Raw genomic sequence first — 22410 nt, 5'->3', positions numbered from 1 at the left:
TCAGTGATGTACTGAGGGGCCCCACCATGCAACTGAAGAGTAGGGACATAACAAGTCAGTGATGTACTGAGAGGCCCCACCATGCAACTGAAGAGTAGGGGCATAACAAGTCAGTGATGTACTGAGGGGCCCCACCATGCAACTGAAGAGTAGGGGCATAACAAGTCAGTGATGTACTGAGGGGCCCCACCATGCAACTGAAGAGTAGGGGCATAACAAGTCAGTGATGTACTGAGGGGCCCTACCATGCAACTGAAGAGTAGGGGCATAACAAGTCAGGGATGTACTGAGGGGCCCCACCATGCAACTGAAGAGTTGGGGCATAACAAGTCAGTGATGTACTGAGGGGCCCCACCATGCAACTGAAGAGTAGGGGCATAACAAGTCAGTGATGTACTGAGGGGCCCCACCATGCAACACACGGAAAGTCAGGACTAAAATCTTCAACTGAATTTGACTGGAAGCCAATGAAGACTGGATCAAATGGGGGTGCTATGGACTGGTCTGGGTGCACCGGTCTAAAGTCTGGCAGCTGCATTTTGTACCGTCTGAAGTCTCTTTAGTGTTGACTTGTTGAAAAAAGTGAAGAGAGAATTGCAATAGTCAATACCAGATGAAATGAATGTGTGAATGATCATTTCCAGATCCAATTTTGACAGCAAATTTCTCACTTTAGCAATATTTCTGAGGTGATAAAAACAGTTTTTGGTCAAACGACAGAGACCCTCCAAAGACTTGGACTGATCAAACAAAAAGAAAAGTCTGTTGAAGAGGTTCATTTAGCCTACTGATGTGTATTTATAAATGGTTGATTTATATAGGCTAGTAAGGTAAAGTTTTGTATCTGACAAGTTTCGCCTACCTTGCTTCTGCAGCCTTCATCAGAGGTGTCACGTGATGTTAGCGTGACGTCGTCTGTGACTTGTTATATAGATTTTTCCATCCCACCTGAAGTGGTGGTAGGTAGCTGAAACTTGTCAGGTACAAAACGTTACCTTACTAGCCTATATAAATCAATCTTTTTTCTTTTTTTTTTTAAAGTATACAGGCTATAGAGCGTTTTCTATTCGAGCTCCAGTACTCTGGAATGCCCTACCAGTAACAGTTAGAGATGCTACCTCAGTAGAAGCATTTAAGTCCCATCTTAAAACTCATTTGTATACTCTAGCCTTTAAATAGACCCCCTTTTAGACAAGTTGATATGTCGTCTCTTTTCTGCTCTGCCCCCCTCTCCTTTGTGTAGAGGTTATGAGGTGACCACAGATGATCCGCTAACTGTCCAAAGTCGGGACCCAGGGTGGACCACTCATCTGTGCATCAGTTGATGAAGTCTCTGCGCTGCTGATTTGTCTCCACTCAAGATGATCCTCTGCTGGCCCCACTATGGACTGGACTCTCACACTATTAACTAGATCCACTCAACGTCCATTGGGGGCGACAGGTGCAATGGTCCCCTCCAAGGTTTCTCATTGTATCCCATTGGGTTGAGTTTTTTCTTGCCCTGATGTGGGATCTGAGCCGAGGATGTCGTTGTGGCTTGTGCAGCCCTTTGAGACACTTGTGATTAAGGGCTGTATAAATAAACGTTGATTGATTGATTGAAACACAAGCCCAAGGTTCCTGCTATGTGCATGTGTGACTGTGAATGGGAAAGGCTTATTGATTGATGCTTTTGCTTCCATTTAGCCAAATGCTACAAAACAGACAATTGCCCATCATGTGTGTCTAACTTGGGATTCCATTTAAAAACATGAACCAGATCCTCACTACGACACGGTTGTAGCAGAGTGAACATTTTATCTTTATACGAGTTGGGCTTAGTTGAGGTGATAATAGATCTAATTAACAACATGGCTAACAATGAGGCTTGTGCAGACGAGCTGCTTGACTATTGTCAGGGGCTTCAAGAGTCTGTCTGCTCACATGTTGGGAACCTCTTCTTCTCCCTTGCATAGCCCACTGACCTACATTTCAATTGTTTTCTGCCTGAGACAATGGGGAAAAAAGTGGTTTCATAACCGAACACAATATCGGGGCGTTATTCATGTTGTCTATTTTCATGCAGGCACTGCTGGTTTTCTGTGCAACCCAAGGGTGACGGTTGCATTTGTTGGCAGTATTTCTATACATAAATCTATATTTTGCCTTTAAAGTACGGCTGAAAAAAATAAATTAACTCATGTGATTAATCACAACAAATACTGCATTAATCGTGTTTATACGCAGATTAATCACGCAATTAGTTTTGACCGTACATGCTCCTTTACCTTAGCCGTGAATGGTTACCTGAAGGGTTGTCATACGGTCAGTGATCAGGTACCCCAGTGCAAAGACTCCGACTGGAAAATTTCAATAGAAAATACACCCTGACTGGACTTCAGATACAACTGTTAGCAAGTTGAGAGCAAATCAATGATGTGCACTTGGGCAAAACATTAAAAAAAATGTTCCTGAATGTAATTCTGACAATAAAGTTGTATTTGTGTCCAAATATAGTTTTTTTTCTAAGTTAATTTAAATTATGCATGCAAGTAATAACATGTGATTAATCATGTTTATTCCAAATTCAAAAGTGACAATCTGATTTGAAAAAAAAAAAAATGATTTGAAAGTACTACTTTAAACACAAAATAATAGGATCATTCAGTGGCAAAAGAGAAACTCCAATAAGAAACTGTCATCTGTGCATTCATGCCCACACATTAGATACCTGTTGTACTTTGGCTAGATACTATACATACAAATACACACATATACACAATTATTCATACATACATACATACATAGGTACCTACGCTCCCACATACATACACAAATACAGAACATAAATACACACTCAAGGTGCATATATCCACACGCATATTCACTGTACAAACATACATATACACATACTGTACATATACATTTACTGTACAAACATACATATACACATACTGTACATATACATTCAATGTACAAACATACATATACACATACTGTACATATACATTTACTGTACAAACATACATATACACATACTGTACATATACATTCACTGTACAAACATACATATACACATACTGTACATATACATTCACTGTACAAACATACATATACACATTCTGTACATATACATTCACTGTACAAACATACATATACACATTCTGTACATATACATTCACTGTACAAACATACATATACTCATACTGTACATATACATTCACTGTACAAACATACACTCATGCATAGAATCATGTTTCATCATACATATATTAACGTTGTTGCCCTAGGGAAAAACTGGGTAACACATGGCACACTGACAAAGCTTAACCTATTGTTACTATAACAATCTACAAGGTTAATACAGTCCGCTTCTCTTTCTTTCCCTCCATTTATCTGCTTTCTTTTGTATTTCAAGTTATCATTACATATATGTATTGTTGCATTTGAACAATTGTATTGTTGATAATAGAGGTCATTATTGTTATTATGCATTATCAATAGTGCTATGTCTATTGGTATTTGTATTGCTCCATTTGTAGTGTAATAATGTTCATTGTCATTTCTGTATTATTATTATTTATTTCACTAACTGCTTCTTTGCTATCACTTTTACTATTATATGTGTACATATTCTAATTTCTTTGCTAATGCTGTTAGGTTGTTATTGTTGTTGTTGTTGCTGTCTCTGTCTATTCCCCCTCTTGTTCCCCGCAATTTCCCCCTCTGTCTTCCCTTTTTTCTCTTTCTATCCCCTCCTGCTCCGGCCCAGCTGCATCAAACAATAATATAAGTCCATTTAATAAAGTCAAATACAAATAAGGCACAAGATAAGTATCCCACACTTCTCTTTTGTAAAGTAAATCTGTACAGCAGATATGGACATCTACATCAACTATATGATTTGCCTGTGTAGCTGGACAGGACAAAACGAATAAAACATACCCGTTGTATCAATATTTTGTTACTACGAACGTAATGCTCAGTTTTGATTGACAGTTTTAGAGAGGTATTTAATTAATTTATTAGTGTACACTGAACAATACTGGCGGCTGTTTCTAATGTTTATCATTTGTTATATTAATACATTTATACAATTATATATAACCTTAATTTCTATAGGTAAATGATGGTATTCGACAGCGAATATATTGTATTTTGAGAGTTTTAATACAAACTTTAGACAAATTATACATTCAGACTGTTTGGAAGTTTCTCTGTTATGTTATTAGACTTCCTTTTTATTGTCATTCACGAAATTTCGTTACATAAGCTCATGGTAGTGCAGGATAAAAAAAAAAAGCAATAAGGTGCATATATAAATAAATAAATATATATAAATATATATGATGAGGTGGCGACTTGTCCAGGGTGTACCCCGCCTTCCGCCCGATTGTAGCTGAGATAGGCTCCAGCGCCCCCCGCGGCCCCGAAGGGAATAAGCGGTAGCAAATGGATGGATGGATGGATATATATATATATATATATAAAATAAATAAATAAATATAAATATACATAAATAAATAAATAGATTACTGTACAGATACATATATTGCACTTTTTCAAGATATTATCAAGATAACAAATAAAAATTAGAAGAATAGTGAACAAAACATTGTAAAAAAAAAAAAAAGACAAAAAGGAGGGGAATGACATATTTTATTGCCATGGCGACCCCGCATCCTCCTACTCTTACATAAGTGTTGTATGAAGTGATAGTTGCACTGACATCATGGCTGTGAGGTACAGTGTTTAAACTGACTTCCAGATATGTAGATCCATGTGTGAATAACAGTGTGTCTTAAATGACAAGAAATGTTCCATGTAGGAACATCTCCGGCAGAAAAGGGGACACGTTGGAAAACTTTGGCATGGCCGCTCTACGCTTGATGTTGAGCAGGGAGAACAAAAAGGAGGCAAAAGAATCAAAGGACATCAAAGCGAAAAAGACAGGAGGGGTGGGAAGAAACGAAAAAGCGCCGCTGCCTGTTTGTCCCATGCTTGTTCCCACTCTCACATCTCCATTGTGCTGCACGAGTGCATGGAGGGGGCTGGGGCACTGTGCCACCCAACACACAACACACTTTTGAAAGGGATCTTAAATGTTGTACATTTGTTCATATAACAGCTCACCATCATCCTTAGTCTTTCTTTTGCTGCTCATCTTTGCACCTCCAAGCTCAAACAGCTTGTTTTGTTACATAATGTTTTGTAAAGATCCATCCAGTATTTTGGCTCTAAGTTACCGTATTTTTCGGACCGTAGGGCGCACTGCCGATGAGCGGGTCTGTTCAGGTCTATTTTCATACAAAAGGTGCACCGGATTATAAGGCGCATTAAAGGAGTCATATTATGATTTTTTTCTAAATGTAAAACACTTCCTTGTGGTCTACATAACATGTAATGGTGGTTCTTTGGTCAAAAAGTTGCATAGATGATGTTTTACGGATCATCTTCAAGTCGCTTTCTGACAGTCCCTTCAGGATGCGCCGTTTTGTGGGCGGTCTTATTTACGTGGCTCACCTTCGGCAGCGTCTTCTCCCGGTTATCTTTGTTGCAGCGGTGTAGCGTGCAAGGATGAGAGTGGAAGAAGTGTCAAAAGATGGAGCTAACTGTTTTACTGAAATTCAGACTTTACTTCAATCAATAACAGAGCAGCATCTCCTCATCCATGGCTCACTAGTACAACAACAACGCCGGAAATGTGTCCCGTGAAAAACTCTCTAATAACTAAAGTTCCTTGGGTGAATTATGTAAACTCACTATGGTATGTTTTAGTGCTTTCACGGCGAGTTTACTGACAGATATAAGTAAGAACTTTACACTACTTTATATTAGAAAAGGCAACAGCGGAAGATGAAGATGACGCGGCATCTACTGCCATCTACTGGTCACACTTATCATTACACTATGTGTAAGGGGCGGCATGGCGTAGTGGGTAGAGCAACTGTGCCAGAAACCTGAGGGTTGCAGGTTCGCTCCCCGCCTCTTACCATCCAAAAATCGCTGCCGTTGTGTCCTTGGGCGGGACACTTCACCCTTTTCCCCCGGTGCCACTCACACCGGTGAATTGAATGATGAATGATAGGTGGTGGTCGGAGGGGCCGTTAGCGCAAATTGCAGCCACGCTTCCGTCAGTCTACCCCAGGGCAGCTGTGGCTATGAAAGTAGCTTACCACCACCAGGTGTGAATGAATGATGGGTTCTACATGTAAAGCGACTTTGGGTACTTAGAAAAGCGCTACATAAATCCCAGGTATTATTATTATTACCAAATAAAATTGCTTCGAGGTCGGTAAGCACAACCACAATTATGCCATACATTAGGCGCACCGGGTTATAAGGCGCACTGTCGAGTTTTGAGAAAATTTAAAGATTTTAAGTGCGCCTTATAGTCCGATAAATGCGGTATTTGTAGAATGTGATTTTTTTTAACACCCAACTATAGAGACAGCATCGTTTTATGCTGGCATTGAATACAAATAAGCTTTACTTCTTTTCAGTTTGTATTTGCTGAGATTCCGCCCAAACACATCCCTGCCAAAGTAATGCAATGTTTGATATTTGCTCGGGTATTTGGTACGCCTGATGTCCAATAAATCCTGCTTTTACAAATGTAATGTTATTTTGTACTGACGTAGAAATGCAATGCATCGTATTGAGGAGTCGGAAATATCTGATCCCTCTTGTGCAACTAACCAACACATTAATAACAGCTCACATTCTGATACATGTGGTCGGAAAATTCTGTTTTTGCACTGGTTTGGAAATAGCTGCTGATCATTGCACGCAACGACAACACATCTCCTACTTCATGTCCCTGAGTACTCATGTATCGTATTTTTTTATGTAACAAAAGCAGAGTTCAGCAGAGAAAGACAAAAGTGATGTGAACTGACAATATTTTAATGGGGGGAATAAAAGAGTGTAAGTGATCAATGGAGGCGGCGGCCAAGTGATGCCCGGGGGACGCCTTTGATGCGGGCGTCCTCAGAGGGACAATGCGCTCTTTGAGAGGCACGGAGAATAGCAGACACTTCCCTCTCTCACTGTCTCTCCCCGCCCCCCTGGGCTCACGCCGCATCCCGTCACATTCCTCCCCTCCGCCTTCACATCAGACCATATCCTTATCTGTCTAACTTTCTCCCTCTTCCTCTCCCATTAATTCATTCAAACAACACCCCCTCGCCTGTCGCCCAGCCAATCAGCCCGCCTTCCCCCCCCCCCCCCCCCCCCGCCCTCCCTTCCCCATGTGTCTCCTTTCACAGACCCAAATCGCTTTGTGATGTCCAGCCTTGGCAAGTTGCTCCCGATTTGCTGTCACAGTCTTAATGAATTCATCTGTTTGTGTATTGGCCCTGCATGGGAGCATCTCTCCCGCCCTCTCTTTCCTCTCCTCCCCCATGCTGGTGTTCCCCTGGAGACGCCATATATACCACGGAGCACTAAGGAGACACTTATTGTTCCTCTACCTCAATTTACAGACAGATGCACTGCATCACAGACAGTCAGGAGGAGGGAGAAAGCTTTTGCAGAGACACCAACCTGGACGCCATCAGGCCAGAGTGCATCGTCTCGGCATTCTCTTCAACAAGTGTCTCCCGGCTGTGGTCACTGGACATCCCATGCCCTGACACGATGCTGGTGCTGGTATCGCTGCTGTTCACGGGCCTGGACTGCTTACTGGCAGCTCCGGCAAGCAGAGAAGTCTACAGGATGCCCCAGAGTGCACTTAAAGGTAAGTACTCAGCTTTGACCGCTGCAAAAACCAGAAAAAAATGATTATCAGATACAGCCAAGCAGTTGTTAAATATATACAAGATTGTTGCCGGTCTATATTGATATAACTTGTGTAATTGTTCCAGTAAAAAGTCAAATCAAATTGAAATGAAAGCTAATTACACATGAAGCAGGTTTAGAGCCAGGCTCCTCATACTGCACTAAACCTTGAACCGAACTGAAACCGAATCCTATTTAAAATATGCCCTCAATGTTGCAAGAATCAAGTGATGCACAACTTCTGCAATCTAGAAGCACAGAGTAAAAGATAAAGTTGTACAAGTTTAAAACTACCCATTTGTGAGGTCCAAGCCTCCCCCGCGGTCCGCCTGTCCATGCCCCCTGGGTTTGTCCATCCATACCCTGCCAGCCTTTGCCTTCCCGCTTAGCCCCGGTCCTCTAATTAAGTACTTCAATCAGCATCTCTGTTGTTAGTGTCCAGTTCTGTGATGTTGTGCAGCACAGAGGGGGGCGGCAGGGTTGGCGGCCTGATTGAAGTGTGTCTGTAGAAAGCATCCGCGGAGCATTCAGTGTGAGCTAGTTTGCCCAACACGCTTCCAACAGGGCATCATGATAAGTAAATCTAATTCCATTAAACTTAACACAAAATCCTGCGTGTTGGCCACAAACTAACAACTTTCATAACAATAAAGTCTTTGAAGTATTTGATATGTCTGTGTATCTGAGGTCAGCCTCTTGCACTTCTTATCCTTAATGCTTGGTTTTCCCCTTGTGTCCTCTGTAGCTCTGTCCGATCGTGGCACTGTGGTTCTAGAAGCAGCCATGACCAGTGCCCTTTCTGCTCTCGACCGAGCATCATCTGAGAGAAGTCGGGCGGAGGCAGGCTGCAGAGGCTGCACTCCCTGCCTGTTTCAAGACTGTGGACAGCCCTCTGATTCCTGCTGTAAGCTCCATTCACCTTGCCTTTGTCAACCAAAGTTCTTCCATCAAACTATCAATGAATGCTTATTCCTCGCTCTCCAATTTTCTTCCACCCCAGCTTCCCCTTCCAATGCCTTATCAGAGCCCAGCTGCGACATCATCAGCAAGGCCCAGAAGCTTCAAGACGAAGCAGAGCGGAGTTGGGCTTTGAGCCAGGCCTGCGGTTTCTACCAACACCGCTGTCAAGCCGGAAACTTGGACAAAGAGAGCTGCATCAGAATCATGGGTGAGAGTTGCAGTGCTCGTGTCCTCCAGTGCAGCTTGCTTAACACAATGCAGAACCTGGAACCCGCCACTCAGACGCATGTGCAGGGTGAGGGAATACATATTTCCTGCAAAAAACTCTTGCAGATTATCCTAAGAGGCTCAAATGTCTTAAAGATCATTGTGTCTAAAAAATATATAACTGATCATCGATTTGTGTCCACACCCGCAGCCGTGTGTGGTCAGAGGTCATCCTCAGCACACAACATGACCCGGCCTCGCTCCAGGATTGTGGGTGGATCCCCTGCTCCACCAGGCAGCTGGCCATGGTTGGTCAATCTGCAGCTCGATGGTGGCCTGATGTGTGGAGGAGTTCTGGTGGAAAGTTCCTGGGTGGTCACTGCAGCACACTGTTTTGCCGGGTAAGTATTTTTATCACTGTAAAGGCAACATTTCTTGTTCAGTTTTTATATGAACCACCTTGATTCTTTGCTCACTCTGCAGGAGTCGCAGTGAAAGCTACTGGTCAGCCGTAGTGGGGGAGTTTGACATCACCAAGACTGACCCAGATGAGCAGATACTCAAAGTCAACCGCATCATCCCTCATCCAAAAGTAAATTTGCAAACCTAACTCTAAGTGAAATGCAGCAGGCGCTTTGGTTGAAGGGCCTTCACATATTGCGAGGTTAGATGGCGGCTCGTGGCAGTTTGGCAAGATCGTGGTAACACCGAACACAAAACCTGGGGCCGTATTTATCAAGCGTCTTAGAATTACTCCTGAGAAGTCTGCTAAGAGTTGACTTATGAGTAAAGAAATTCTTTGTTGAAAGCTGCACTTAAAAGTTAGTTATCAAGCGCCTTACTCACACTTTCAGCGAAGTGTAGGACTGAATCTTAAGTGTCACACTCAGAGCTGAATTACGACATTACTATGTGCCGTAAACGGAATTTTAGGTGACGTCATTTCTGTGTCCATAGAAATGAGCAATCACGGAAGGGAATCCCTTGTCTAAGAATAAAGAAATATCTTAGAAATATTTAAGTGGACAATGGGAGTGTATATTTTGACAATAAACTACAAAATAATACAAAACAAACAAACAATATTGGCAATGAATCAAAAATAAATGTTTCCTTTTCTTTCCAATTCATTTTCCCAGTGGCGAGATATCGAAGCATTGTGATGACCTTTAGTTCTGCTGTGAAAGCTCTGCTGCGTGATGTTGCTGATGAGATGACGCCCCTTATTAAATTTGTGACAAAAATAATACCTGCTCTGTCTAAACGATACCGTTTGATCAGCTGCTCGTCATCAAACAAAGCCAGGACATCCTTCAGCTTCCTGAACGTTCGCGCACGTCTCTCTCGCCTAAGTGCCATCCCCGCTGGCAACTCCTAACCACTTAGGACACCTCTGAAGGTCTCTTAAATATCGTGGAGAGTAGGAGTGATTCTTAGACTTAAGAGAGTTGATAAATAGCTTTTATTCTTAAGTTTGAGAGTAGGACTAAATTTCGCAAATTCTCAGGACTTAAGTGTAAAATGGCACTCTAAGACGCTTGATAAATACGGCCCCAGGTCACTCATTCGCCATGAACCCTGAGAACCGCGAGGGTAGTCTTGGCAGTTTAAAATGGAAGGTTTTCAAAACACCTTTCACGTTGCAAAGAACCGCAACCGTCGTATTTGCACCGTGAGATCTGTGATAATACTGTGTTAACACCAGCATAATCCACCAGTCACATCCTCCCAGACCTTTGCGACTTTTACACGGTAATCAAACAGGGGTGGTAGATTTTAGCCACTTTTCGGGGAGATCCGTGGTTCTACCGCACCAATATGTGTTAGTGCTATGGAAAAGGCTTACCGCCATCGTCGGGACACACCATCCAATGTGTGAACGCCCCTTTAGCCAACTAGTGTCTCAGTCAAGATATCAGTAAAAACGTATTACATGTCTTACAGTTTAATCCAAAGACGTTCAACAATGACATAGCCCTGGTGGAGCTGACATACCCAGTAGTCCTGTCTGACCGTGTCACCCCCGTGTGTCTGCCTTATGGGATGGAGCCTCCAACTGGCAGTCCTTGTCTGGTGGCAGGGTGGGGGTCTCTCTATGAAGGTGACTTCACACTCTTACTTTGAAAATGTTAGACTTTTTCCATTGTCTTGACTCCCTTGTGTTATTTCTGCCGCAGATGGCCCATCTGCAGATGTGGTGATGGAGGCCAAGGTGCCTTTACTGCCTCAGACCACTTGTAAGAACGCACTTGGCAAAGAACTGGTCACCAACACCATGCTGTGTGCTGGCTATCTCTCAGGAGGAATTGACTCCTGTCAGGTATGACCCACAACTGATGATAGAGTCAACCTTATAGCGCTACAATGTTTTCTTTGATCATCTTCTGTAGGGGGACTCTGGAGGCCCGCTGATCTACCAAGACAGACTTTCAGGTCGCTTCCAGCTCCATGGAATTACATCCTGGGGAGACGGATGCGGCGAGAAGGGAAAGCCCGGAGTTTATACCCGTGTGTCTGCTTTTTCTGACTGGATTCAGGCCGAGATCCAGAGTGAGTGACATTTAGACAAAAATGCAAGCCAACACGTGACATTCATAATCATTAATACCATCTGTATTGACATCTTCTCAGAGTCATCTGGCAGCCGGGAGCCGACATGTCCGGAGCTTCTAAGGACTACAGAGATGACAGAGGAGGAGCAAAGATCAGAGTTCAGCACTCTGTGCCGCTTCTACACCCTCACCTGCCCTCCTGGCCAGTCCACAAGCGCTTGCAGCCGAATGGCCGAGGACAAATGTCTTATCCGCTTCAAGAAATGTCGTACGTAAAACATTCTTTTAAAAATGTGCACTCAGGACACTGCAGCGTCTATCTTTGATGACGCCAAATGAAGCTAGCGAGTACACTTAGCAAACGCTGCTAATATCCAATGAGATCCTGTAAAAAAGCGCAATCAAAGTACAAAACCCAAAAACAGTGAAGTTAGCACGTTGTGTAAATGGTAAATAAAAACAGAATACAATGATTTGCAAATCCTTTTCAACTTATATTCAATTGAAGAGACAGCAAAAACAAGATATGTAATGTTCCAACTGAGAAACTTAATTTTTTTTTTTGCAAATAATCATTAACTTAGAAGACCACAGAACACGTTTCCACTTTGCATCAGTCTATCTTAGATGAGCTCGGGCCCAGCTAAGCCGGCAGCGTTTTTGGGTATTGTTGATAAATGGCTTTTGCTTTGCATAGTAGAGTTTTAACTTGAACTTACAGATGTAGCGACCAACTGTAGTTACTGGCAGTGGTTTTCTGAAGTGATCCTGAGCCCATGTGGTAATATCCTTTACACACTGATGTCGCTTTTTGATGCAGTACCGCCTGAGGAATACGTGCAGTGATTTGTCCAGATTCTCTGAACCTTTTGATGATATTATGGACCGTAGATGGTGAAGTCCCTACATTCTTGAGAAATGTTGTTCTTAAACCGGACAATTTTCTCACCCATTTGTTCACAAAGTGGTGGCCCTCGCCCCATCCTTGTTTGTGAATGACTGAGCATTTCATGAAAACTGCTTTTATACCCAATCATGGCACCCACCTGTTCCCAATTAGCCTGTTCACCTGTGGGATGTTCCAAATAAGTGTTTGATGAGTGTGCCAGCTTTTTTGAAACATGTTGCAAGCATCAAATTCCAAATGAGCTAATACTTGCAAAAAATAAAGTTTCTCAGTTCAAACATTAAATATCTTATCTTCGCAGTCTATTCAATTGAATATAAGTTGAAAAGGATTTGCAAATCATTGTATTCTGTTTTTATTTATCATTTACCCAATGTGACAACTTCACCGGTTTTGGGTTTTGTAATACCCACTGGACAACCAACTCCTACGTCTGCGGGTTTTCTGATGTTTCATTCATCATTTTCTATCCAGAGCTGCGTTCCTTCCTGCAGAACCTCCTGGACCTACTCCAGAGGGCCGAGGACTACATTCGGGATAGAGTGGATCTAACTTTCTTCACCCAGACTCTCCCTCAGCTGGTGGAGCACATTCACAACACTGCTTTCACTCACACCAGAGACAGGAGGGATGCGGCTGGGGATCACGATCGTGTGCAGATTACAGGTACATACTGTACTGTACTGTACTAGACTGATCGACATGATCATCCCTAAAAGCTGGGAATCGATTGCCATTGTTTCCATGTGAGCTGGGTGTTTTAAAATAGAATAGCTGCAACAAGTGTTTTATTCTTTGCAGAGCAGCTAGGTGGCACTGTGACACCGGAGGAGGATGGTTCCCCTCCACTTCCTCCACCTTTGTTCAGAGACTTGGGCCCCTTGGTGGAGGACTGGGAGAAGTACCTGGTAAACATTTCTGAGGACATGGAGAAAGAAGCCAACAACACATTGACAGACACCTCTTCTACGTCGCCCAGAGAGGAGGAAAACCTTTTCTTACAGGTACCAAGGTTATTTTCATGACCTGGTGACAATTACCGTATTTTTCGGAGTATAAATCGCACCGGAGTATAAGTCGCACCTGCCGAAAATGCATAATAAAGAAGGAAAAAATATATATAAGTCGCATTTTTGGGGGAAATTTATTTGATAAAACCCCACACCAAGAATAGACATTTGAAAGGCAATTTAAAATAAATAAATAAAGAATAGTGAACAACAGGCTGAATAAGCGTACGTTATATGAGGCATAAATAACCAACTGAGAACGTGCCTGGTATGTTAACGTAACATATTATGGTAAGAGTCATTCAAATAACTATAACATATAGAACATGCTATACGTTTCCCAAACAATCTGTCACTCCTAATCGCTAAATCCCATGAAATCTTATACGTCTAGTCCCTTACGTGAATGAGCTAAATAATATTATTTGATATTTTACGGTAATGTGTTAATAATTTCACACATAAGTCGCTCATGAGTATAAGTCGCACCCCCGGCCAAACTATGAAAAAAACTGCGACTTATAGTCCGAAAAATACGGTAGTTAGTTTTGCTGACCTTAAAGAATTTTGTGCCATCTTGTTTTATCGTCTTCCAAAGTCTTCCTTCTCGAAGCTTATATGGGAGACTTCACAATGTGTCCTGTGCTCTGGTAACACAGTGTGGCATTCTCCAAGTGTTTGCATGCAAACTAGCAAGGCAACATAACCCTCTGACGTCAATAGCCCACAATGCATTGCACGGCAGCAGGATGTTGGCCTCCAAGTCTTTGGAACACAATACAAACATTGTTTTAGTAGGAATCTACAATTGCTGTAGAGATTTTTTTCAGGTGCGTATCTATGATTTAAAGGGGAACATTATCACCAGACCTATGTAAGCGTCAATATATACCTTGATGTTGCAGATAAAAGACCATATATTTTTTTAACCAATTTCCGAACTCTAAATGGGTGAATTTTGGCGAATTAAACGCCGAATTAAACGCCTTTCTATTATTCGCTCTCGGAGCGAATAATAGAAACCTAACGTCACATCGGGAAGCAATCCGCCATTTTCTCAAACACGGAGTCAAATCAGCTCTGTTATTTTCCGTTTTTTCGACTGTTTTCCGTACTTGGAGACATCATGCCTCGTTGGTGTGTTGTCAGAGGGTGTAACAACACGAACAGGGACGGATTCAAGTTGCACCAGTGGCCCAAAGATGCGAAAGTGGGAAGAAATTTGACGTTTGTTCCGCACACTTTACCGACGAAAGCTATGCTAAGACAGAGATGGCAAGAATGTGTGGATATCCTGCGACACTCAAAGCAGATGCATTTCCAACTGGACAGATCAGTTTTCAGGAAAAGAGAGCGGATGAGGGTATGTCTACAGAATATATTAATTGATGAAAACTGGGCTGTCTGCACTCTCAAAGTGTATGTTGTTGCCAAATGTATTTCATACGCTGTAAACCTAGTTCATAGTTGTTAGTTTCCTTTAATGCCAAACAAACACATACCAATTGTTGGTTAGAAGGCGATCGCCGAATTCGTCCTCGCTTTCTCCCGTGTCGCTGGCTGTCGTGTCGTTTTCGTCGGTTTCGCTTGCATACGGTTCAAACCGATATGGCTCAATAGCTTCAGTTTCTTCTTCAATTTCGTTTTCGCTACCTGCCTCCACACTACAACCATCCGTTTCAATACATGCGTAATCTGTTGAATCGCTTAAGCCGCTGAAATCCGAGTCTGAATCCGAGCTAATGTCGCTATAGCTTGCTGTTCTATGCGCCATGTTTGTTTGTATTGGCATCACTGTGTGACGTCACAGGAAAACGGACGGGTGTATGTAATGATGGTTAAAATCAGGCACTTTGAAGCTTTTTTTAGGGATATTGCGTGATGGGTAAAATTTTGAAAAAAACTTCGAAAAATAAAATAAGCCACTTTGAACTGATTTTTAATGGTTTTAACCCTTCTGAAATTGTGATAATGTTCCCCTTTAATACTAATTCATGCATGTTACTTCCAGGCAGGGGACAACTCGGTTCTTCAGTTTGAGAAAGAATACCGAGATATTATCTCAGTGTTGCACTCCAAACTGGACTCTAAAGCTGCTCCCCCCATCCTCCACTTGGACCTATCCTTCCTCCAGGAGAATTCTTCCAACCCTCCTCCTAATCCTACTTCTTCTGTGAGGCAACAAGTCAGCACCGGTCCCTCTCCCTTCCGGAAATCCCAGGAAACTTGGTCACTTTTGTCAGCCCTGATGACTGAAATTGATAAATTAAGGATGCCAAGTAGGACTATGACCGGTGATGAGACACAAAGTGGACCTCAAGATACTTCTGATGGCACTGATCTTGGAGAATTAAAGGCTTCAGAATCCCCTGCTCAAAGGCAGTCAACAACAGTTCAACCACCGACTACAGGAGACCTCAAAAAGACGACGTCTCAACCCAGACAGACTTTACATGCCAGCAATCCTTTCAGTCGCCACAGGAAAAAAAGAAGCCTCCTTTATAAGAGACAGACACCTGGGTCTGGTGGGAAAGGTATGCATGAATCATTCTCTGCCATCATGACGTTTTGTTGGCAGCTGATGACCTAAAATGTGTTTTTTATGTCCTCCTAGTTTGTCCTGGCATTCGAGAGACTTCGCAGCAAGTCAGCCAAGTGAGAGACTCATACCGCTGGGTGTTAAATATCCCAAACAGCAGCCTCCGCATGAACTTCCAAGAGGTAATCCTCCTTCACAATGACAAGGTCCAGAGCAGTGGTTCTTAACCTTGTTGGAGGTACCGAACCCCACCAGTTTCATATGCGCATTCACCGAACCCTTCTTTAGTGAAAAATAAAATGTTGGTTTTTTTCATATTCAAGACAAAGTTATATGTTTTTGGTAACACTTTAGTATGGGGAACATATTCTAAGTAACAAAGTTAATTTAGAGTTATTTGGTTAGGGTTAGGGCTAGAGGGTTAGGGCCAGGGTTAGAGGGTTAGGGTTATAATAAGGCCATGCCGAATAAGGCATTACCGGTAATAAGTACTTAATAATGACTAGTTAAGAGCCAATATGTTACTAATTTGCATGTTAATAAGCAACTAATTAATGGTGAATATGTTCCCCATACTAAAGTGTTACCATGTTGTATTACTGGTGCACAAAATGAACCGTGCATGAACATCACCTTGTTCAAAGAACAAAACCAACACAGTGCATAAACTCACAACAAATTACACACCTGCAAATCAGTGTGACTTCTGCTGTTGCCGTATCCATAATACGCCGATAGGGAGAAGTTTTTATTTACACGATGAGTCGGGTGTGTCTTGACCTCCGCCGAACCCCTGAGCCCGACTAATCGAACTCCTAGGGTTCGATCGAACCCAGGTTAAGAACCACTGGTCCAGAGGCTTCACAAAGACATAATAATGCAGTGTTTCTTAACCATAGGCCCATAGAGGGCCACCAACAATATGTGTTTCTCAGCTATGAGCTGCAGCAGTACTCAGTTGTCATACACTTTTCCACCACTTGTGGCAGTATATATCAAACAAACTGAAGTCTGGAGCTAAAGTCATAGAAACGTTTCTTAAACGCAAAAATTATGACTAAAGTGGTGAAGCCGTATTTTCATTTGCTCTGAAAGTTTGACAGTTTTTGTGAAAAACATTATTGATTAATTGTTATGGTTGGACTAAGGGGAGGTGACGGCAAACAGACACCAGGGGGCAGTATATACAATTATTTATTATATATATATATATAGTCAACATATATATATATATATATATATATAAATAATAATAAACAATACTACTAAACTAAGGAAATGGAGTGTGAACTAGAATACAAGAGTGTGTGGTGTAAGACTATGTGTGTAGTTAACTGAAGTGAGTGTTACCAACGTGTTGAACGAGATACGAGGAAGTCCATGTGGCAGGCAGGTTATCCGGGGCGAGAGAGAGGCGTCGGAATCCAGGGGCGAGCGAGAGGTCGAGAAACGAAGGAGGTAGTCAAGACTCAAGAGTCCAGAGGGAGATCCAGGGAAAAGTGAAACGCACAGCTCACTTTCCAGGCGACGGAGGGTACTGCGGGGACACGGGAGAACAAACAAGGATGTCAGACACGAGGGAAAACACGCAGAGAGAGAGATCATAAGCCTTACGGTACACCATGAGAAAACTAAGTTCCCGCCCCGATCCTTGGGTCCACTGGTCCTTTATTGAGCTTGCCCTCATCAGACCCAGGAGTGTAGATTGCCGGTGAGTGATTGCAGCTTGCGGCTGCTGCAGGGCGGGGACGTGCGCGGCGCGTCCCTGGATGTGCGCACCCGTGGGCGTGTCCCGAGGTGCGCACAGACGGATGAGCGGCGTTGGCAGGAGCCTGAGCCGTAACAGTACCCCCCTCCTTATGGACAGCTCCCAGATGTCCTACAGGTCGTACCACAAAAGGCACAGGAAAAAAAATCAAGGGAGGGCGGAGGGGTGAATTGGTGGTGGGTCGCCGACCCAAATGTCCCCGAATCCACCGAGGACGAGTCTGATGACGGCGGCGAGAAGAACGCCGCTGAAGCCGGCGAGGCGGGCGACCAAGGGACGGCCACCATCTTGGCCGTCGGGAAGGCGGACGTGATTGGTGCCATGGTGCGTCTCGCCGGAAACGAGGAGGTGACGTCAGAAGCGTGGAAGCGGCAGACGTCATCGGCGGCGTGGAAGCGGCAGACGTCATCGGCGGCGTGGAAGCGGCAGACGTCATCGGCGGCGTGGAAGCGGCAGACGTCATCTCCGGAGACGAGGAGGGCAGCTGAGGAGCAGGCCGAGGTGCTGAAGTCGGCGGAGCAGGCCGAGGTGCTGAGGTCGGCGGAGCAGGCCGAGGTGCTGAGGTCGGCGGAGCCGGCCGTGGGGCAGAGGTCGGCGGAGCTGGCCGAGGGGCAGAGGTCGGCAGAGCTGGCAGAGGGGCAGAGGTCGAGGCCAGACTGGGAGCTGGTGGAGACGTGGGGGCCAGCCTGGGAGCTGGTGGAGACGTGGGGGCCAGCCTGGGAGCTGGTGGAGACGTGGGGTCCAGCCTGGGAGCTGGTGGAGACGTGGGGTCCAGCCTGGGAGCTGGTGGAGACGTGGGGTCCAGCCTGGGAGCTGGTGGAGACGTGGGGTCCAGTCTGGGGACTGGTGCTAACTCAGAGGCTAGCCGAGGGGCTGGTGCTAGCTCGGAGGCTAGCCGAGGGGCTGGTGCTAGCTCGGACGCTAGCCGAGGGACTGGTGCTAGCTCGGACGCTAGCCGAGGGACTGGTGCTAGCTCGGACGCTAGCCGAGGGACTGGTGCTAGCTCGGACGCTAGCCGAGGGACTGGTGCTAGCTCGGACGCTAGCCGAGGGACTGGTGCTAGCTCGGACGCTAGCCGAGGGACTGGTGCTAGCTCGGACGCTAGCCGAGGGACTGGTGCTAGCTCGGACGCTAGCCGAGGGACTGGTGCTAGCTCGGGCGCTAGCCGAGGGACTGGTGCTAGCTCGGACGCTAGCCGAGGGACAGGTGCTAGCTCGGACGCTAGCCGAGGGACAGGTGCTAGCTCGGACGCTAGCCGAGGGACAGGTGCTAGCTCGGACGCTAGCCGAGGGACAGGTGCTAGCTCGGACGCTAGCCGAGGGACAGGTGCTAGCTCGGACGCTAGCCGCGGGACTGGAGCTAGCTCGGACGCTAGCCTCGGGACTGGAGCTAGCTCGGACGCTAGCCTCGGGACTGGTGCTAGCTCGGACGCTAGCCTCGGGACTGGTGCTAGCTCTGACGCTAGCCGAGGGGCTGGTGGCTGTGGCTGGGAAAAGCGAAATATAGGTGGAATAAGTCTGGCAGGGAGTAGCCTGTCTTGGTGCAGCTGCGCCACCCCATCAGTACAGCCACCAGTACTATCCCTCCCCTCCGAAAGCGGATGCCAGACGCTTCTTGCTGGCTGAGGAACAGTCTCTAAGGGTGGGAGGAGGGTATCCAGGCGACGAGAAAATTCCTCCTTGCTCATATCGCTACTAAACATCCCCTTCCAAGACATGTCGACAGGGCAAGAAAAATCCTCCCGTGTGGAGCGAAAAAAAGAAAAAGACATTGTGAATGGGGCAAAAAGAGGAAGAAAAAAAAATTCACAGGGGCGGAACTAAAGTCACTGGGGCGGGGCTAAGGAACTGTGCCGTCAGGTCCTTAATAAATTTTGGCGGGAACTTACTGTTATGGTTGGACTAAGGGGAGGTGACGGCAAACAGACACCAGGGGGCAGTATATACAATTATTTATTATATATATATATAGTCAACATATATTTATATATATATATATATATATATATATATATATATATATATATATATATATATATATATATATATATAAAAATAATAATAAACAATACTACTAAACTAAGGAAATGGAGTGTGAACTAGAATACAAGAGTGTGTGGTGTAAGACTATGTGTGTAGTTAACTGAAGTGAGTGTTACCAACGTGTTGAACGAGATACGAGGAAGTCCATGTGGCAGGCAGGTTATCCGGGGCAAGAGAGAGGCGTCGGAATCCAGGGGCGAGCGAGAGGTCGAGAAACGAAGGAGGTAGTCAAGACTCAAGAGTCCAGAGGGAGATCCAGGGAAAAGTGAAACGCACAGCTCACTTTCCAGGCGACGGAGGGTACTGCGGGGACACGGGAGAACAAACAAGGATGTCAGATACGAGGGAAAACACGCAGAGAGAGAGATCATAAGCCTTACGGTACACCATGAGAAAACTAAGTTCCCGCCCCGATCCTTGGGTCCACTGGTCCTTTATTGAGCTTGCCCTCATCAGACCCAGGAGTGTAGATTGCCGGTGAGTGATTGCAGCTTGCGGCTGCTGCAGGGCGGGGAGCCGTAACATTAATTCTATAGTTAGAATGTATTTATTTTAGCACTGCATAATTGTATGTACATTTATTTTTCATCCATTCTGATGAGTCCCGTCTTTTGCAGTATATTTGATTAGTATTTATTTTGTAATCAGCCTGACCTAAGCCTTGATAATAATCTTTGTGATTAAAAATGCTTTCATATCATTTGACAAGGTTTATCCTTTTACACTGTATGTAGGTAATAGACATAATTGTTTAATCCAGAGAAGGGTTGTACAGTATACCGGTACTAGTATAGTATCGCGGTACTAATGAATAAAAAATGGTACTATTCTCTGTTTGAAAAGAACCGATTCTGTCTATCTGTGTTGGCCCTACGATGAGGTGGCGACTTGTCCAGGGTGTACCCTGCCTTCCGCTCGAATGCAGCTGAGATAGGCTCAAGCACCCCCCGCGACTCCGAAAAGGACAAGCGGTAGAAAATAGATGGATGGGTTCCCAATTTTTTATTTTTTTTTATTTTTTAACGGGCATGTCGGAGCGTCGTCACGTCGTGACATTGCTGGTTTTACGAGCATAGGAGCATGTTCCGCAGCGCACACACACACACAGAGTACTTACAAGCAGACACAGTGTGTTGACAGAAGAGGGAGAATGGACGCATTTTGGCCAGAAAACTAAAGATAAAGGTGAAGTTATAAGAGGAAGAGGTGCTTTAAGACATGGCTAGCTAGCTAGCAGCTAATGTCCATCCACAATCGGCAGTGTTGTAGCTATTTCTAAATCACTAATCCTCGCCTCCATAGCGACAAATAAAGTACATTTCTAACAGGTAACATTATCACTGGAGGACGAGGAACATGCTTCACTACACACCGTAGGAGGACACAATAGCTCACCGGCGTCACAATGTAAACAAATGCCATGGGTGGATCTACACCTGACATCCACTGTAATGATACCAAGTACAAGAGCGTATCTCGTCGATACTACTATGATTACATCGATATTTTTTATCGTCACAAAATCTTTTTTTCCTTTAACATATTATGTTTATAAACTCAGTAAATACGTCCCTGGATTCATGAGGACTTTGAATATGACCAATGTATGATCCTGTAATTACATTTGTGGTATCATCCAAAACTAATGTAAAATATCAAACAACAGAATAATAAGTGATTATTACATTTTAACAGAAGTGTAGATAGAACATGTCAAAACAGGAAGTAAGCAGATATTAACAGTAAATGAACAAGTAGATTCATAATCAATTTTTACAGCATGTCCTTTATAATGTTGACAAAATAATAGAATGATAAACGACACAATATTTTACTGTATATGTTAGACTAATTAGGACCCTTTGTTTGTTTGCTTACTACTAAAAGACAAGTTGTCTGGTATGTTCATTATTTTATTTAAGGACTAAATTGCAACTAGAAACATGTTTAATGTACCCTAAGATTTTTTATTAAAATAAAGCCAATAATGCCATTTTTTGTGGTCCCCTTTATTTAGAAAAGTATTGAAAAGTATCGAAAAGTATCGAGTATTTGGTACCAGTGCCAAAATATTGGTATCGGGACAACCCTAATCCAGAGTAAGATTACTAATTCAATGTTTATATTTATATTTTATAAATTGGGCCTGGAGGTCCAAAAGGTTAAGAACACCTGTAATAATGGTTACATTGTTTTTGTTTTCCTTGTATCCAGGTTTTAGTTGATCTGAGCTCCAAGAACAATCGAGGACTTTACCAAGCGCGAGTCAGAGTTATTGTGGGAGGACGTCCTCTGACTTTCTACGGTCTGGTAGGCTTGGGAAATGAATCGTTCTATCGCAGTGTGCCAAGGATCCTCTCCTCGGCGCTGGAGGCCCTCAAGACGTGATTTGGATGGAAACGCCAGGGGAAACACTGAGAAGATGTGGGCTCAGATGAAAGACCGTGGACACAAGACCTCATGGAGGAACCTTGTCATGGCACTGCACACGCACACCTGAACACTCTTCTGTGGGACTTTGTTGTGAAGAGGATTCAGTCTCCCTTTGAGAGACACAAAAACTGAATACGTCAACATTAAGTCTAACTTATGACACTGTACAAATAAGTTATTCATACTGTCCTTTGCAAAGGTTGAGCCTCTTGTGAAGATCTATTTTATTCATAC

General features: G+C 43.9%; 1 protein-coding gene across 2 annotated transcripts; it reads left to right on the top strand.

Moving 5' to 3' along the window:
• Positions 1-8916: 8916 nt before the first annotated feature.
• On the top strand, positions 8917-22410 carry prss56 (serine protease 56). 2 transcript variants are annotated; one of them, XM_061979916.1, is made up of 12 exons: positions 8917-9013; positions 9137-9326; positions 9409-9517; positions 10870-11026; positions 11103-11245; positions 11316-11475; positions 11557-11745; positions 12859-13050; positions 13186-13388; positions 15529-15928; positions 16009-16115; positions 21958-22410. In XM_061979916.1, the coding sequence occupies exons 1-12, from the start codon at positions 8923-8925 to the stop codon at positions 22129-22131; spliced, it is 2115 nt and encodes a 704-aa protein (XP_061835900.1). In that variant the 5' UTR covers positions 8917-8922; the 3' UTR covers positions 22132-22410. The 2 variants fall into 2 exon arrangements, with proteins under 2 accessions (XP_061835900.1, XP_061835899.1); XM_061979915.1 differs by having other exon boundaries at positions 15406-15928.

Source organism: Nerophis lumbriciformis, linkage group LG19, assembly GCF_033978685.3.
Source record: "Nerophis lumbriciformis linkage group LG19, RoL_Nlum_v2.1, whole genome shotgun sequence".
Lineage (NCBI taxonomy): Eukaryota > Metazoa > Chordata > Actinopteri > Syngnathiformes > Syngnathidae > Nerophis > Nerophis lumbriciformis.
The sequence above is the reverse complement of the archived record's forward strand: the minus strand, read 5'-3'. Positions and strand labels throughout refer to the sequence as shown.